Source organism: Arvicola amphibius, chromosome X (genome assembly GCF_903992535.2).
Source record: "Arvicola amphibius chromosome X, mArvAmp1.2, whole genome shotgun sequence".
Lineage (NCBI taxonomy): Eukaryota > Metazoa > Chordata > Mammalia > Rodentia > Cricetidae > Arvicola > Arvicola amphibius.
In genome coordinates this window covers 15,466,990-15,486,270 of record NC_052065.1, presented here as the reverse complement: position 1 = coordinate 15,486,270, position 19,281 = coordinate 15,466,990, and the positions used below count along the sequence as shown (strand labels likewise).

The window sequence follows — 19,281 nt, the reverse complement described above, 5'->3', positions numbered from 1 at the left end:
GAGCCTATGGGGGCATTCTTGTTCAAACCACCACATCCCACCCTATTTCCTCAACACAGCCAATTCTGCTTTGATGAAGTGTTATGTACTTTGAAAACATATGGTGCTATGCAAAATAGCACACTAAAAACCAGAGACTTATGAGAAAATGTGTCAGAGTGTGGTCACAATACTTAGAACCTGACAGAGGAAGAGAGAAACCTGCTAAGAACAGTAGCACAGTGTCATGTATGTTAAATGGTCCCCACATATATAAATGCTAAATAAATACTTCACTTATTGAAATAACTTGAATGTTCGCTTGTGGGAATTGGGGGCTAAGCATTGCAGTTTGTGAGAACTAAGATAGTGTGTATTCCAAAATCAATAGAAAGTGGTCACAGCAGGTATGACAGCCATGGCACCCTAGCACAGGTATGAGATGGTAGATATTAGAGACATATTGAAATGCATATTTTGTGTTATCCTACACAGCTCAGTTCAACTAGAGACACTTTTCTGCATTCGCCCTGTAGTTCTCCTGGGAAAATTATCTATACGCAGTCACAAAATTTACATTATATGTAAATTCTTCTCTGATGAATGAATAGTATGGGTGGCAGTTTGTATTCCCAAAGCAAGTATTGCCTCAGAACTGACTGCTTTAATACCCAAAACCTAGGCACCCTGGACAACAACAGGATAGATAATTATTACTGTCCCAATTTATGATCTTACTGTTAGTAGGCATATTTTTGCTCAAGCTTTTCCCCAAACAGGAAGATGGTCATTAGGGATGCACAAAGAGAAATAAAATGCATGCTGCATCAATCCTTGTCCCCCTTCCAGAAACCAGAGATGAGTGGTTGTACTGGTGATCTTGTAGGCAGATGTGACGTTTGTCTTTGAGTAGCTGCTCAAACATTTCTTCTCCAATGCGGATACTCTTTAAATGAAATTTTTATTTATTATTACATTGTGTGTATGCATGTGATGTACACAGATGAAGGGGTCTCTGCACATGCCACAGTGCTTCTGTGGAGGTCAGAGGACAACTTTCTGGAGTCACTTCTCTCCTTCTACCTTCATGTGGGTGCTAGGAATTGAACTATGATCATTAAGTACATTGCCAAGTGCCTTCACCTGCTGAGAGATGTTACTGACCCCAAAGTAGATATCATCATTGGTGACGTTGCACATTGAAGTTTCTTACGTGATAAAGTGACATGTGACATGGATAATACTCATATCGGAGATATCAAGTGTGGAAAGTGAAAAGTGAACGGATCCCTTGAGGATGGGTCTATTTATATGGCAGCCACGGTAGCAAAAATGAAACAACCTATGTGCTAACTTGATCAAGAAATGCAATGGAATTATTGGAAGTGGAGGGGGAAGAAGATGGTTCTGCCTAGGAGGCAAATAGGGCTTTCAAAGGTTATCTAGTCCTGTATTTCTTTTTTCATCATCATTATTATTATTATTACTACAAATTTTCCCCTCCTCCCATTTCCCTCCCCCTCCCCCATTCCTCCTTCCCCTCCCTCTCCCGTCCAAAGAGCAGTCAGGGTTCCCTGCCCTGTGGGAAGTCCAAGGTCCTCCCCGCTCCATCCAGGTCTAGGAAGGTGAGCATCCAAACAGACTAGGCTCCCACAAAGCCAGTCCATTACTCCTGTATTTCTTAAACGTGGTGGAAAGCATATGATTGCTTGCTGTACCAGCACTCTTTTAACCATATGCGGTTACTTAATAGAGTCATTCCTCTGTTTTCAAAGCACTCATGATAATCTGAAAGTTTTATGAACCAATGGAGATTTCACAGTTGAGTTTGGCTAGTATGAGCCAGCAGTAACGAGGCCTGCACTGTTAGTGTAGTAGAACTGGAACTCCTTTACCTGGGAAGACAGAACCAGCCATGATTCTTGGAGAAGATGGACAAGGTGAAAAGTCTATGTAAACCTGCACTTTTGTGTATGAGAAGAACTTTCTCTGAGTCAAAAAGCCAGACCCCAGTGAAAATTGACTTAAAGTAGGGATTGGAACCATGCTATTTTACGTTAGCAAAGATTGGGCTGAACTGCTTAGAAAGAGTACTATGTCTTCCTGGAGTCATGCAGTCTGCTTGGAATATATTATATGGCAGGCCACACAAAAGCAGACTTTGCAAACAATGCACATGGGTACATATTCACATCAATTTATAATGCTGAGGATGAGACTGAAGGCCTTGCACCTGCCTGGCAAGTACTCTGCTTTTGAGCTACAAACTAGCCCAAAGTAGGTTTTCAAAATTGCTCATCCCTCTAAGAGTTTTCTTCCCCACTATTTTGATTATTTAAAATAAAAATTCCTTTGGGAAAAAAATTTTAGGGAGGTTCTCACTATATAGCTCTAATTCTGTGGAATTACAATATGGCCTGGGCTGACCTTGAACTTTTATCAATTTTTAATCTGGACTTCCTGAGTCCTGCTGTGGATTACAGATGTGCATCACTGTACCCACTATAAACATTTTAAATGCTAACTCAGAGTTTTTGTGTAATAAATGCACTGTATGAGTTCTGTAAAGCACATTTGAAAATGAACACTTGAGCTGAGGGGATAGCTCAGTGGGTAAGAGTGCCTGCTGCACCAACTTGAAGGTTTGAATATTCAGCACTTAAGTATGTTGAGCATGGCTATACATCCCTATAGCATCAACATGGTGGAACAGAGATGGGCAGGTCCTGGGAACTCATTGACCAATCAGCCTAGCTGAAATAGTAAGCATCACGCTTAGTGAGACACACGGCCTCAAGGAAAAAGTAGATAAAGACATCTGACATCCTCCTTTATTTTCTATATGTGCATACATGGGTGCATGGACCCACATACCACACATACACACAAATAAAATAGAAGTGAACACTTGTGGCTTCTTGGGCTTCAGAGTTTGGAGAAAACTTATGTACCCTGGGAACTCTCAATTCTGAAAATCCACCAGTGTTCATCATCACCTGGACAAGAAATTGCATCCTCAGAATTTATTCTTCACTGATTTCTGTTCTTCACAAAATACGAACATTCATTCAAACATTTATCTATCAGAAAGCGCTTTCATCGTAATGGTAACACCACAATAAGAGTCTCCGCAATACATCTTACTAAAGCCCTGCATGCTTCAGTTTCTATCAGTTCAAATTAAAGTAATTAGATTTGGGCATCTCCTGGGAATGAATCTGCCTTCTTAATTTGATAATAACAATTTTATAAAATCATTTTAGAGAATTACAAAATACCTATTACATTGGTGAATTCACCACATGTCATTGCTGGTAAAGCCTCAGGTAATTTAGATGTTTGTGATTTTCTAAGTGGTATTATGCTTTTAAAATGTACCCCGGGGTACAAATCCTTATAAACCAACTGACAAAAATTATAGATATTTTTATTTGTGACAACACAAAAGGGCTAGATTGTGGCAGGCATAATCAGATATCCCTTCCATACAGAGTTCTCATATCCCCAAAGCACAGGCTCAATTAACGTAACTACCACTAGTTAAATACGAATTTGACCACAACTAGTTTATCTGAGTAGTTAAAGGCTAGTTCAAGAAGTACTGTCTGCCTATAGCTAAGAGTCCTCTTATGTATTCTGCAGGAAGGAGCTCACAGAGAATTTTGAGATCTCTCACTCTCCCTCCCTTCCCTATCTCCCACTCTCTGTTCTCCTCATTCTCTTTTCCTCATTCTGAAACTGAAAACTGATTTTCTGAGTGACTCTGTGATGCATATCTCTAATCTCAGCACTTGGGAGGTGGAGGCTTGAGAATCAGGTCAGTTTGACCTATATAGTGAGATCTTGTCTTAACCCTATCCCACTAAAAGACAAAAGGTCTCTCTCATAATACTAAGATAAAGAGTCCTGCCTGTGCACAGTCCTTTCAAGCCCATTTATAATCTCCCCAAACCAATAAAGCTGACATGATAAACAATACAAGTGAGCATTGAAAAAAATAGTGTTTCAATGATGAACCTTAAATATTGAGAAGTTAGGGAAATTTCTGTTACTCTTTTTGGGAGCAGAGCATTTTGGAATCATCTGATTGTAAAATTCCCCTTTGCCTTGGCTGCATCTCTGGGCGATTACATTAGATCTCTGTAGGGAGAGTTAGATCTTGCTGAGATCTCTGTAGGGAGAGCTACTCTTTGACATTTCCTAGTTCATCAAGTGATTCTGATGGGGTTGAGAAGCATTGTGTTACTGCTTGAGAAGTTGTTTTACTTGACTGAATAATGTCCACAAGAAGATATTGTTGTGTTTGTAACCGACACTGAAATGGGAAAACATTATCCCATAATATACCATATAACTGGGAAAAGTGGCTGGGGATTTGATTAACTGGCTTAGTGTCTCATGAATCTAATCAGGAACTTGAAAGTTGCCAGCTCAATGGCAAACAATCACTCATTTTTATCCAATCATGGCAGGGGTTGGAAGTAAGAAAGTATTGAACCACTTGAGGGGGTGGACTTCATTATACAAAGTCCATCATAGATACTGGCATCCAATTGAATTCTAAGCAAAGACTGAAATGTACTTGTGGGGAGAAAAGCCATTGTTTGCATTGACAAAATGGAGCAAGTCTGCAAAGGAGTAAGATAGTTCTCCCTGTACTCAAAGTCCTTTTCAATATGAGACAGCAGGAACAAAGTATATGACTGATACGTATGGAAACAACATAGTGAAGTCCATTATTTTGCATGCTAAATTTATCTATTTAAAAAAGCAATCTATGACTAAGCATGGTGGTACACAACTTTAATCCCAGCACTAGAGAAGCAGAGGCAAATGAATCTTTGAACTCAAGGATAGCCTGGTTCATGTAGTGAGTTCCTGTCCAGCCAGGGTCACATAACAATCTGTGGTACTGCCAATATACACACTAATTGCAAAAATTTTATTTAAGTGCTAATTAAATTGAAGAAGGCATTAATGTTAGGTAGATAAAAAGGAAACAAACAAATGGAAAACATACTTTGATTTTGTAATTGTTCTATTTTGTTAATTATTGGTATTAATCTCTTTTTTTTCTTTTTCTTTTTGTGAGACAGGGTTTCTCTGTGTAACAGCTGTGCTGGAACTTTCTCTGTAGACCAGACCGGCCTCAAACTCACAAAGATCCACTTGCCTCTGCCTCCCAAGTGCTGAGATTAAAGGTGTGCACTACCACCACCCGTCTTGGTGTTAATCTCTTACTGGGTTTAATTTATGAATTCAACTTTAATATGGTATAATACAGTTTAACATAATCTGGGTTTCAGATATCCACTGGGGATCTTGGGATGTATCTCCATGGGTAAGAGGGCTACTGTAATAAGATACAAACTTCTGCTGGTACAAAATTCCAGACAGAAGAACTGAACTAGTCTTCCATTCCTCTAGCTTAGTGAGTCTTGTTCAGAGTCATTGCATCTTCTTTCTCAGCCGTGGACCACTGTAGTTCATTCCTCTCAGTATCTGTCTTCTGTTTCAGATAAAGACCATTTTGAGTGGATTTATCATCAGAGGCTACTTGGGGAAATGGACACTGCTAATCAAGACTGTTACCTTGGTGCTGGTTGTGTCCTCTGGCCTGAGCCTTGGGAAAGAGGGGCCACTGGTGCATGTGGCTTGTTGCTGTGGCAACTTCTTCAGCAGCCTTTTCTCCAAATATAGCAAGAATGAGGGCAAGAGGCGTGAGGTAAGTCAGTTCCTGCCCACCTCCACTGGCAGGGGACTTCTTGGAGTCCCTACCTCATCCCACCTGCACTAAATCCCCAGACCCCATCTTTAACTTTCGCTTTACAGGTGCTTTCAGCTGCAGCTGCTGCTGGTGTCTCTGTGGCATTTGGTGCTCCCATAGGAGGTGTGCTCTTCAGTCTAGAGGAGGTAACGGGCGGTAGAATGAGTTTTTGTGGTTTGGAGTGACCAAAAATGTGAGTGACTACAGAGCACCAAAGTATTGAATAAGCTTCATGCAGTTGATTAATGAACACAATTTCTGCTGTTAAATGTGTTCTCACATACTGCTTTCAAACTTGCCAACATAAAAGTTTTAGAGCGATTTCTCATGTGGGAATATAGACAAGCTAACTCCCAACTGGGTTTTGGAACCTAATGAATCATTCCAGGGGTTAGCAAACATTTCTTTGAAAAGGTCAAGATAGTTTAACTATGTAGGTTTCTTGAGCCACACACTTTTTTGCCACAGCCAATTGACTATGTCTTTGCAGCAATATCCATGAGTAGTCATGGTTATATGGCTGAAAACCTTATAAGCTTTGAAACTTCACCATTATTTAGTTCCTATGTTGTTTTTAAGTAAATATTTCAGTTTATAAGTAGTTACTTTTGTCCCCCTAACCATTCATAAATATAAAAATTCTGCTGCGATGGAAGTATATTTTTTGGGCAAGGAGTTGACTTGTTGGCCAGAATTTTCCAGCCTTTAATCTATTCTGTTGTTCATACAATAAGACTTATTGAATTTGGGGGGATTTCTGTGACATGAACAGTATTATGAGTACACATATTTATTTTTAACATTTTGTGGTGTTAGGGACAAAACTCAGGGTCTTGAGCATATTAAACTTGAGCATATTAAACACACTATACCCTAAGTCTTCTATTTCTCTTAAAACCATACCTCAAACCCATTTTTATTAAAGCTATACCACTTTTGATATTTATTATTTTTTTTAGTACTAAGGATTGAACCCAGGTTCTATAACTGCTAGATAAAAACTCTAACACCAAAATGTATCCAGAACTCAGCTCACCATTCCGTGTATAGACTTTAATTCCCTTAAATGTCTTTGCTCGTGCTTTTTGGTCACAACTAAACATAAACTGATAAAATGAGTAAAATATACTTTTGGTTTTAGTCTGTGTCTTTTATGTCAAGTGCCAACAGTTAGCTGCTCACCCAAGAGAAAGGGTCTGAGCAGCCCCTTCTCTGGTCACTCTCTGATTTTCTATTTGTTCATCTCAGGTCAGTTACTACTTCCCCTTGAAAACCTTGTGGAGGTCATTTTTCGCAGCACTGGTTGCGGCTTTCACACTGCGCTCCATCAACCCCTTTGGAAATAGTCGCCTGGTTCTCTTTTATGTGGAGTATCATACACCCTGGTATATGGCCGAACTCTTCCCCTTCATCCTGCTTGGAGTCTTTGGGGGTTTGTGGGGAACCCTCTTCACACGCTGCAACATTGCCTGGTGCAGGAGGCGTAAAACTACCAGACTGGGGAAGTACCCAGTGTTGGAGGTCATTGTGGTGACAGCCATCACTGCCATCATCGCCTATCCCAATCCGTACACTCGTCAGAGCACCAGTGAGCTCATTTCTGAGCTGTTTAACGACTGTGGGGCTCTTGAATCCTCTCAGCTCTGTGACTACATCAATGACCCCAACATGACTCGGCCTGTAGATGACATTCCAGACCGGCCAGCTGGAGTTGGGGTGTACACAGCCATGTGGCAGTTGGCCTTGGCACTGATCTTCAAAATAGTCATTACTATATTTACATTTGGCATGAAGGTAAGTGAAGAAGAAAGGAGGGAAGAGGACATGCTTTTCTGGGTACAGCACATTGTTCTCCAAAATAAAATTATGATTGGAAGAAGAGGAGCATTCTTGAATGTTCTCATGTGCTTAGTCTTCTTTTAATCAAAAGGAAACAGTTCTCGAAACAGCAAGCATGTAAAGTAGATATTTTATTCTCATTTTCTTTTTATGTTTTTTTTTAATACTGGGTCTCACCATGTAACTCCGGCTGGCCTAGAACTTGCTAAATAGACCAGACCAGCCTTGAACTCACAGAGATCTTATTGCCTCTCAAGTGCTGATATTAGAGACATATGGCACTACATCTAGCTATTTCCATTTTCTTGTTGAAGAAGCTGTAGGTGGATTGGTCTAGCCTAATTTATAAGATATTTATTGGATACAGGGCTGGATACCAAGTTACCTCATTGCCTTGGTTTACCTGCTGAGTGGGTGGTGGCAGACAGTGGACAAACAAAGCCCAATTTGGCCTCCATTTCAGTCAGTAAACATTCCTTGAAAACTGTCTGTATCACGAGCAGTGCATTAGGTCTGAGAGGTGCAGAGCCCTTGAAAGGTATAGGGCTCTGGAGAGACACACCCAAAGCCAGCATTTAGAGAATCTGTACTGAGCAGCTTACCTGCTGCATCATCATCATGACAGCACAAAGTAATTGCTCCCCTGTCTGGATTAACTGGGCCCATGGCATGGGCTGTTTGCATGCCTCTTTTCTTGAAATCGTTGAAAGCTGTGCATAATATAGCACATGCTTCCAATTTGGAGAGAAGACAGGTTCTTCCATTCTGGTTTGAAGGACTGTTTTAACCCTGCCCAGCTGTATATACCTCCAAGGGCACTGATACATTAATGTTTCCTTTTTCTCTTTGAGGTGATGTCTCACTGTAGATCAGACTGTCTCTGGACTTGTTGCCCCTGCCTCCTGAATGCTGGGATTGCAGATGTTAATGTCATGCCTGGCCAAGTTGATCATTTTAAAGTATAGAGTTCATTGTCATTATGTACATCCATAATACAGCATAACCATTGTCTATTTAGATTCAGAACTTTTTTATTCAACCAAAGGTGCCGTATTGATAGTTACTCTCCATTCTCCCCTCCTCTAGCCCTTGCAGCCATTCATGTGTTCTCTGACTGTAGACTTACCTAGTCTGGACAATATATATATGGAATGGAATATGTGGCCTTTTGTGGCTGGCATCCTGCCCTCAGCATTATGGTTTCAAGGTTCATCCAATGTTCTACCATTTTCCAATACTTTGCTCCTCTTATTGGAGTATTTCACTATTGTAGTATTTCATTCTATGTATATTCCACATTTTCGTTATCCATTCATCTTTTATTTGACATTTGGATTGGTTTGCCTCTTAGCTGTTGTGAATAGTACCATTATTTCTATTTAAAAACTTATCAGAATATACCATTCATACAGAGTTAGTAAAAGCTTAGTGAATTTTCACAAAACATGAGTATGTGTGGCCATTACTATTGTGTGGTATTCTACAAATGTTTTCTTTTTGCAGCTTCTCAGAAATGATGATTTCATAAGGCACAGGATGTGTAGAACTCATTAAGTAGATGACTCATCCTTAATCTTCCATTCCTACCAAAGGTGTTTGTCTTTGTGTCCAAGGAAGATGCTATCAGTCCTTTATGCTTAGTAAGAAAGGCCTACATTGAAGTTAAGAGTGAGTCAATGATTGTGGAGTAAGGGAAATCCAAAAAGAGACAGTTTCTTTAAGATCATTCCAGACTCTAGAAATTGCACAAGAGGCTGCTTCCTCCCCTTTACTTTGGTGAGGTTAAAGATCTACCTCCGTTTTCAGATTGATGACTACTGGGATGGTGAGAGGAGCTGCCGCTGGGAGATCTCCAAGCTTGTGGGTTCTCACTGAACATGGGGAGTCAGAGCTTCTGTAGCCCATCTATAAACCAGCTAAGCTAAAAGATGTTTTTGTTCATAGAAGTAGAAAAGTCACCACTACCAACTACTATTAGGCTACACAGTCTGCTTCCTTGTTGTCCTAAGATGGCTGAAAAATATTCTGAAAGCTTCTTGGAAAATGTGTCTAGTCAGAAAGGGGAGTTTTTTTTTTTATCCTCTCTCCCTGATAAGTGTCCAGCCAGCACCCTTTGAAGAGAGTACGGAGTCTTTGAAAAGCTTTTGAAGGATCCAGAACTGCTGTGGTGACACAATGCACTCAGTTTCTTTATTTTACCTGGGAACAGTTGAAGGCCTTTCTCATCTATTCTCATGCTGTGGCTTGACATTTAATTTTCAAAATCAGTGTGAATGACACAGTTCGGGGAGTGAGAAAGTTGTGAGAGGCTCAAGTGACAGATGCTGGCTTGGAATGTTATCTGCAGTGAAGCTTATCATTCTTTAATGCACAGCAGGCAGAGGGGCTGGCTTTTGAAGGAGAGGAAATGAAAGTGTCAAACTGTGTTCTTTTTGAGCTGCAGTGGAGTTCAACAACTAAGCAACTGAGCAGGTCGAGTCATTTGTCTCACCTTTTCCGGGCTTGCTTGTTTTGAAGAGCTGTGTCTCCTTTGAAGACCTAAGTCCCATGCAAATATGTGGGGGTGGGGGACTCTCACTCTCCTTGGGACTGGGCAGTGGAAGTGGGCCTCCTTTTCTCAGGCTACCTTTTCTCTGTGTGCTCCTTCGAGATTCCTTCAGGCCTCTTCATCCCCAGCATGGCTGTAGGAGCCATGGCAGGCCGGATGGTGGGCATCGGTGTAGAGCAGCTGGCCTATCATCACCATGACTGGATCATCTTCAGGAACTGGTGCAGGCCTGGAGCAGACTGTGTCACACCAGGACTTTATGCGATGGTGGGAGCTGCAGCCTGTCTAGGTACAGCCATAGATGGGGAAGGAAGAGGGCAGGGTGCTAATCTCCCTTAGAGGTCAGACAAGAAAGAAGAGATGGCTTCACTAGGGATAAGGTTAGGCTATCCTCTGATAACAAGCAAATTCCTACATCTTAGTAGCTCATGTCTTGTGCAACACACACACACACACACACACACACCTTCACGTGTTAGCAGAAGATTCTCCTCTGTCCAGCCATCCAGAGCCCATAGTGATGAAATCTCTACTGTCTTATAGCTCTACCATCTAGAATATGGCTTCTAAACAAGCAGTGATTCTGCCTCTGGTAATATTTGGAGACACTTTTCCTTATCATAACTATAAATGCCACTTGTGTGTAGTGGGTAGCAGGCACAGCAATTGCTTAGCTTTCAAGCATAGCACCTTCTTGATAACAGAATAGCCCAGCCCCAAATATCTCATGTACAGAGGTTAAGAGATCCTGGTTTAAGTTTATTGGAGTAGGATTTGGTTGGAATTGCCTTTGAATACCTAGGGATTTAAAGCCGGATCCCTGTCCAACCCAATATTATAATAATCTCTCCAGCTTCTTGGCTTCTGAGTTGCTTACACTGTCAGGAGCCTGGATAGCCTGGTAGGACCCACTCGTCAAAGGGCCAGGCACATTAACTGGGAGAATAGGCACCATGTTCTTGGGAGTAGAGCTCCCTGTCGAGCAATACAGGTCCCTGATGCAAAGCTGGGTTTAACATTACCTGAGCCCCGGCATCATGCGGCACTGACTTCATGGAACAAGTATGAGATGGACAGAATGTTCTCATTAGAGGGCTTGCTTGGGCTGAAATTCTGTTCTGTGAGCTTGTCTGTTTGCACAAATCATGTACTCACGGGGTCTGTGGCTGAGCTGTCACATCTCACCATTTTCTGTTTTAGGTGGGGTGACTAGGATGACGGTGTCACTGGTGGTCATCATGTTTGAACTGACTGGAGGCCTGGAGTATATTGTGCCCCTGATGGCAGCTGCTGTCACCAGCAAGTGGGTGGCTGATGCCTTTGGGAAAGAAGGGATTTATGAAGCCCACATCCATCTGAATGGGTACCCATTTCTCGATGTGAAGGATGAGTTCACCCACCGTACCCTGGCCACAGATGTGATGCGGCCCCGAAGGGGAGAACCACCATTGTCAGTACTCACCCAGGACAGCATGACTGTGGAGGACGTGGAGACACTCATCAAAGAGACAGACTACAACGGCTTTCCTGTGGTAGTCTCCAGAGACTCAGAGCGGCTCATCGGCTTTGCCCAGAGGCGAGAGCTGATCCTGGCTATAAGTGAGTATGGACAGGGAGCCTCTCACCTTTCCCTTGATCTTGGCTATAAGTGAGTATGGACAGGGAGGCTCACACCTTTCCCTCAGAGCCTAATGGTAGCTTTTGTGGCCCTTGAATCTGCACATGGGTCCCAGGGAGTTCACTAAGTCAGGGGCTTCCTTGACAAGCCCCCAAATGTCACTCAAGCCTAAGTGGTCAGTCCTAAACCTATGCACATATGGACAACACTAATTGGAGTCAATGGGCTGTGTGTGCATACATATGTATATGCATATATGTAATATCTATACAAGAAGGGAAGTATAAGTGATGTAAATACAGCGTACTCATTGTGATTATGAAATGTACAAACACATTTAATGAAAAAAATTTTTAAAAAGCCAGAGTCTTTCAAGCTTGATTTAACCATATTTATCATCTGAGATCTGGTTAAGATACAAATTATGAGCTGGGTGATGGTGCCACATACCTTTAATTGCAGCACTGTGGAGGAAGAGACAGGTAGATCTCTATGAGTTTGTGGCCAGCCTCATCTACAGAATGAATTCCAGGACAGCCTGGACAACACAGAGAAACCCTGTCTCAAAACACGAAAAAAGAAAAGAAGATATAAATTCTAAATGAACTAATCTGGCCCACTGGAGGCTGAGAATCTATATTCCTTCTGAGCTTCCCATGCATGTCAGTGTTTCTGCCACCAACTCACATTGTGAAGAGCCAAGGTTTAAAGGTTTAAACTCAAGCCCTGGGGTAGATATCCCTGGTTAGAACGTGGCTGCTGTGGGTACAGGCAGCCACTAGGGGTCTATTCCTGCTGGGAGGTATATTGGTGCTGTTGCTGCTGCTGCTGCTGCTTCTGCTCTGTTTTTAAAGAAATTTTTGACTAAAGCTGAAAGGAAGGGATGCTTGAGAACAAAGTTAAACAACATAGCTTATGTCAAAAATGGACTTTTGGGTAGCATAGTCACCCCCAATTAAGTGTGGGAGTTCTCTCTGGTACCCCACAAGTCTTTGCTTCAGTCTCTGCCATTATTTCCAATCCAACCACTTAGGGGCCCATGTGGGTTAGCAAGCAGCATCACTAGAAATTAGTTCGATGTGATTAGCTTTTTCTAGTGTTTGAATTGAGGTCAATCACCCCAAGGGTCAGACTCTTTCCTCTGGTAACAGAGAAAGGAATGATATACGGGTGGTGTATTCCAAAGGCAGGCTGTTCCAGGAAGATAATCTATGGATCCTTTTCGCCAGGGATGGCTACACTGGAAGGAAAGCAAGAGGAGACCTGGGTAAGAGTTATAGAGAGAGCACTAGGCAAGGAGAAATAATGTCTCAGAGGACTGAAGTTCTGTGGACCTCAGGATGTAAGCAGTTGCAAGGACCAGTGTAGTCCATTTTCTCATACATGACAAACATTATGACCGGCCCATCAGCAGTCTTGCTATATGACTTGTGAAATACCCCTATATCACATGGGGACAAACCTCTGGCACAATTTTCCTTCCCATAGGACAGTGTTATGTTCCACCACATCTTCCTGAATGTCCCTGCAGTGTAACAATGCGAACTTCTTCCTCCTGCCTGCCTGACTGCTGATTACCTCACTTGAACACATCTTCACCAGACTGCTCTTTGGTCCGGCTCTTTGTTCCTATTTCCCAGGCACTTCCTTTTCTATTTTTAAAACCCTTTCCCCATACTAAATAGCTTAAAATATATTTAAGATATCTTCCGCTAAAGCTTTCCAAATGTTAGTGTAGTGTGCTGCCTTCTAACTTTAATGGTTAGCTCACACAGAAAACAAAGTTTGAGTTTACATTTTAGGAACAATGGCAAATTCCTGTATGAGTGCTCAGAGATGTTTCTCTTTATATAGGCCCTGCCTTGGAACAGGGAAGTGCCTTGAGGGGTAAATATTGCCCAACAAATAATGAGATCATTAAAAAGTTGTTTAAGTAGGGTTGGATTTGTTTTAAAATAATATAATCAGCTGCCTTTAAAATGCATTCAACTCCCCCAAAAATCTTTTATGCAAAGATTGAGTTTAGAACCTGAAATAATAAATGTCACATAATCCATTACCTATTGTGATGCTACAGGCACACCTGCTAAGAGACATCTTACTAATTTTGGTTAAATCCATTACTGTAATCAAGTGGGAAGCGATAATTGGCATCAACTGGTGGGGGAGGAAATTTAAGCTCTGCAAGCATGCACCCCCTCAGAAGCTATGTTTGGAATATCTGAAGAGGCACCATGCAGTGCAAATCATATTTCTGTGCTTTTGATTAGGCCCATCATAGTGCAGAAGCTGTTATTTCCATGCCTTGCTGAAAGGCAAGGGGTGTTTTGCTCCAGGGAATCAGACAAGCTGTTTTCCTAAGCCATGGAAGCTGAGGGATCACCACATTCTGGTGGTGAGATTCAAGGTCTGTATTTGAGGAATTATATGCCTTGTTTGACTATCGGGATAGGACATTAAACATTTTGCTAAAAACTCTCCCATGCCAAGTTCACTTTTAAGGGGATTAGAAGCAGAGCTTTTGCAAGGAACTTTCCAGAAAGTTATCATGAGTAAAGAATGAGAAATAAGCAAAATAAGGATTTTCTTCCAGTCTGTTCTTTTCTTCTAAAACTTAAAATCTTTTTTTACATTAGCAAACAAATTAATGGCTCTCATAATAGTGTTTTCACACATATGTGTTATTATGTTTTGTTGTTCATAATCTTTCTCTGGAATGCCAGAACCCAGCCATTGCCTTTATATTAGAGAATGATGGTTAGCACCAACTCTTGGCCATCAGAGTTTTTTTAGCCAGTGGGGCCCTGTGTGTGACCCTTGTTCAAACTCATGGCAAGTGGATTTTACCTCTCATTACTCTTTGCAAATATGAAGATCCTTCTGTTCTCAGCAGGGCTCAGACTTTTCAAGTCCTGGCTTCTGCAATTAAGAAAGTACAGGTTCCAAGAGGACTCAGTGGGAAGCCACAGAGATGATTAAAGGAATGGAAAGTTAGAGTTATGGGGAAGAGTTAAGGGAACTCTTAGGTTTTTCATCTGGTGGATGACTTAATAATGATTCTCCAGCATATGGAAGATGCTTACTTGCATAAAGGGATCCGCCTTCAGGACCAAATGAGAAGATAGGTATCAGATATGCCAGACAGACGCTGTAAGTGTAGAGGTTTCTGTCTGGAAGCACTGTTAATTATTGGAATGGGTCATGTGGAATAGTGGTGTTAATTACTTTCTACTATGTGTTAAACTACACAGAGTGTATAAGATTTCTCCACGCCTTGGTGGATAGTATCTAATAGAATAATCTGCTTTTCTTTCTATGTAGTCTTTAAATCATGTCATTCTGCTACTTAGCACGAGAGTGGTTGCTTCCAATTTTCCATTTTAACCTTTCTTGTTAATTGTGTTTGTTTTATGGAAGCATTATTAACCAAGTGAATGATAGAGCGTTGCCTCACTGGAAACAATTACTCTAAAATAAAGGCTTTTAACCTTAATACCACTGACATTTGGATGTGGTTGGTACTGTCTCCAATGCACTGTAGGGTTTTGAATAGCATCCTTGCTCTCTCTCCACTAAAATCCAGTGGCACTCCCCCTTCCCATTTTGTAACAATCCAAAGGGCCTCCAGACATTACCGAATTCTCCTAAGACTGGGGACAAAACTGTATCCAGTTAAGAATCATTGCTCTGAAGCCACTCACAGACTTCGTGGGTATTTGCTTATTTCTAATTTTTAACTTTTTCTTTATCTATCCCATTATGTGAAATTCATTTCACCAACACTGTATTTATTACCCCCTTTGCATCTGACACTCTTGCTGCCAGAAAGTGGAATATGAAGTTGAATATGAATATATAAGCGGCTTTAGTAGGTGCTCATGAAATATACATCATTTTTAAAGGAACTGTGCCCACCCTGACTAGTTCTAGTACAATATCATGATGAAGCCTCTACAGTAAAAACATTGAAACATTTAAGTGCTTGAACTCTCAAAGATTTAAAAGTGAAGATTTTTGTTACATTTTAAAAGTAAAGGTAATTCAAGCTCTTATGTTATTGAAAAAAATGGAAATTTTTTGTTAATGATTTCTTTTTTCAGCAGATTATTTTTATTCCTTTATAAATAATACCAATTGAATTTCCACTTCTTCCCCTCCTCCCACTTCCCTCCTGCTCCCCCACTCTTCCTCTTCCACTTGCCCCTCCCCCTCCAGTCCTAAGAGAGGGCAGGGTGCCCTGCCCCGTGGGAAGTCCAAGGCCCTCCCCACTCCATCCAGGTTTAGGAAGGTGTGCATCCAAATAGAATAGGATCCTAAAAAGCCAGTACATGCAGTAGAGACAAATTTTAAAAGCACCCTCATTTTCACTACTGTTAAAAAGGGCCATCATGGTTACTATTCAGTGCATTTTCTTCATGCCTTTCGTGTGTTAAAAAACTGTATGTTTGGAGACTGAAGATATGTCTCAGAGGTATATGTATAGCACCCCCTTCCCTAGAGTTTGAAGCCTTAATGTAAACCTTTCAAAGTTTCAAAGTGACCTAGGAGAGCCATTGTGAAAGGAACACAATTGTCACCCTGAAATAGCAAGAAACCCAGCTCAGATTCCTATCTTACCCTAGCTAATGGTTAAAATTCTTGCCTGGTGGTGGATAGTCCCTGGACATTCCTATCTAATGCCTCCTTCCTCCGTGAAATAGGCTCTATTCTGCATGACAAAGAGACATTTAGTAGATTTTATCCATTCATGCTTATATACATGCATGTGACAGAAATGGTTTGTGTTGGGGCTAAAACGATGACTCAGCAACTTAAGAGCACTTGCTGCTCTTCCCAAAGGATCCAAGTTGAGTTCTCAGCACCCGTGTCAGGTGGCTTGCAACTGCCAGTATATCTGTCTATATGTAACTCCGGTTCTAGAGGGTCCAATGCCTCCTTCTGGCCTCTACAAATTCTCTCTCTCTCTCTCTCTTTCTCTCTCTCTCTCTCTCTCTCTCTCTCTCTCTCTCTCACACACACACACACACACACACACACACTGTCTCTCTTTCTCTCTAGATCCCCCCCACACAAATCAAAAGGAAAATAAATCTTTTATGAGTGTATATGCATGTAGCCCTGGATATCCTAGAACTCACTCTGTAGTCCAGACTGGCCTCAAACTCACTGAAATCTGCCTGCCTCTGCCTCCTGAGTGCTGGGAATAAAGGCATGCACCACCACCACCTGTCAAAAATAAATCGTTAACAAAATGTTTTGTGCCTACTTCATGCTTAGACACTTGGCAAAAAATGATACGCTGATGCGCAAGACTTCATTGAATATGTAGCTATTATCTAGGTTTCTTCATTGAATGTGCAGCTGTTATTATCAAGGTTTCTTCATTGAATGTGCAGCTGTTATTATCAAGGTTTCAAACAGTATCAGTAGATTCTCAGGAAACATGACCTTGCTGTTTATTTCAGCATCTGAGCTGGTTGGTTTTATGAGGGGCTTGGCAAATCCATGTAGATCAGTTCTTGATTAAGGCTTGTGGCTTGATCTAATCCTGATGTTCAAATCTGATTGTTGAAGTAGATGGAAATTATGTTATGTAGGACTTTAAGAGAATATATTGGTTTGTGGAAATGAGCAAATAAGTATGTACTGAATATGGCCTCTGTGCCTGAGAGCTTTAAGACAGAACCCCATGGATTAGGAAACAAGAGCACAGTGTGTAGCCTGTAGTGTGGATTGTGTAGGACCTGCAGTTGAAAACATGTACGTCAGTGTCATTGGGTATTTGTGGTTGAATCACATCCCATTTGATATAACTAGACTCAACCTGACCCATATAATGTGCAGGCATTTGCCCAGCAGGTCCTCCTTTCCTCTTTACAACAGAGCCCCCCTTTCAGACTTAGCCTGACTCCGAATGCTGCCAGTTTTCCATTAGTGTACTCTATTGCACTAAATGCTCTTAGAGGAGGCAGTAAGAATTTTATTTCTGAAGGAACAATATAGGAGAATAGTAGTCTTTGAGAAGGTTAAGAATTGTACTGGAATTCATTTTTTAAGGCAGGCCCTGCTGTACATTTTCCCTAACCTTTTCCCATGAACTAAAAGGAAGATTAAAATTCCAAGAGAAGGAAAATGGCCTTGGAGAAATATCTTGAGACCGATGGATTTATTTCATGTGTGACTTAAAATAGCTTGGGTTTCTAGCACTACATTAAGCTGTATTTCTAATGAATTCCGGTTACTCTACTTTCTCTTTAGCTTCATATGGCCTTGCCTACAGACAGAAATAGACTAATTGCCACCATAACAGTTTTACTATCTTTCTTTGTGAAATCTATGAAATGGCACATTTTAAAGAGAGGAGAATTAAGAAGCGGAGGGATGTAGCTTTTCTGGGCTCCTTTCTTTGGTCCCGAGGGTCATATTTGGGATTGAGCTGCATTTCTGGGCTGTGAGCCTGGAGAAGTCTTATTGGTTTCTCATTCCTCTAGGATTCATAATGCCATTTAGGCCAGTTGTAAGCTCGTTTGTAAAAATCAATGTGCTAAGGTTATTGGGCAGTAAAATGATGTTTCTTGTCCTCACAAACTTCGGTCCATGGTGAGATGGTGTAAAAACAAGGATGAAGGACCTTTGGTCTTTTGGAGTGCTCTGGAGTCTAGGAAAAAACAGTGGACATTTGCACAGGGCCATGTTCTCACAGCATGGGAGAAGGATGCCAGGTTCACAGATGTTTGGCTGAAATACTTGTTATGACTGTGCCTTTTGCCCTCAGAACTCCCCTTTGTGAGATGCTGTAGAAGAGCAGGTAGGGGTAGTTAAGTACAAGACTTTTTGTATGTCTTATCATTTTTTTTTGCCATTATTCTAGAGAATGCCAGACAGAGGCAAGAGGGCATCGTGAGCAATTCCATCATGTACTTCACAGAGGAGCCCCCTGAGCTGCCTGCTAACAGCCCACATCCCCTGAAATTGAGGCGCATCCTGAACTTGAGCCCTTTCACTGTCACAGACCACACACCCATGGAGACTGTCGTGGACATCTTCCGGAAACTGGGGCTCCGGCAATGCCTGGTGACACGGAGTGGGTGAGTAGCCAGACAAGGGAAGAAAATCTGTGTACTGTGGCCAGCTTTAATGTGTCTGCCCTTAAGGAACTCCATTGGGGTGGGCCAGTCCTTGACAGATGATACCACTAAGCTGAGTTGAATGTATTGAGAAGAAAATGTACAAGAAGCTTGGGAATTTCGAGCAGAGGGAAGAGGGAGCAACTTCTAGGCTAGACTATAGACTTCTGGGCTCGACGATTGCCTGTGTTCAGTCTGAAGGCTGAGACAAAGGGAGGAGCTAAAGAACAGCTTGTTTCTTCTGCTATGTATCACTTGGCCTAGGAAGAAGGTACAGCAGTTCTCTTATCTCCAGCCTCCAAGCTGGGAGTAGAGAGGATAGATGACCTCACTTTACGACACCTTTCTCTGCACATTCTTCTGAGGCTGTGGAACTTGAGCCACACCTCTGAGCCTGAAGAAT

General features: G+C 41.6%; 1 protein-coding gene across 4 annotated transcripts in view; it reads left to right on the top strand.

Annotated features, from left to right (window-relative positions):
• The window catches only part of Clcn4 (chloride voltage-gated channel 4), a 73,531-nt gene that overhangs the window by 41,332 nt on the left and 12,918 nt on the right, over nucleotides 1-19,281 (top strand). For all 4 annotated transcript variants that reach the window (XM_038315990.1, XM_038315986.1, XM_038315987.1 and 1 more), the window contains exons 7-12: nucleotides 5,498-5,704; nucleotides 5,812-5,892; nucleotides 6,995-7,540; nucleotides 10,236-10,422; nucleotides 11,334-11,732; nucleotides 18,623-18,839. In XM_038315990.1, coding sequence (XP_038171918.1) covers nucleotides 5,498-5,704; nucleotides 5,812-5,892; nucleotides 6,995-7,540; nucleotides 10,236-10,422; nucleotides 11,334-11,732; nucleotides 18,623-18,839 — 1,637 coding nt within the window. The remainder of the gene's footprint in view (nucleotides 1-5,497; nucleotides 5,705-5,811; nucleotides 5,893-6,994; nucleotides 7,541-10,235; nucleotides 10,423-11,333; nucleotides 11,733-18,622; nucleotides 18,840-19,281) is intronic.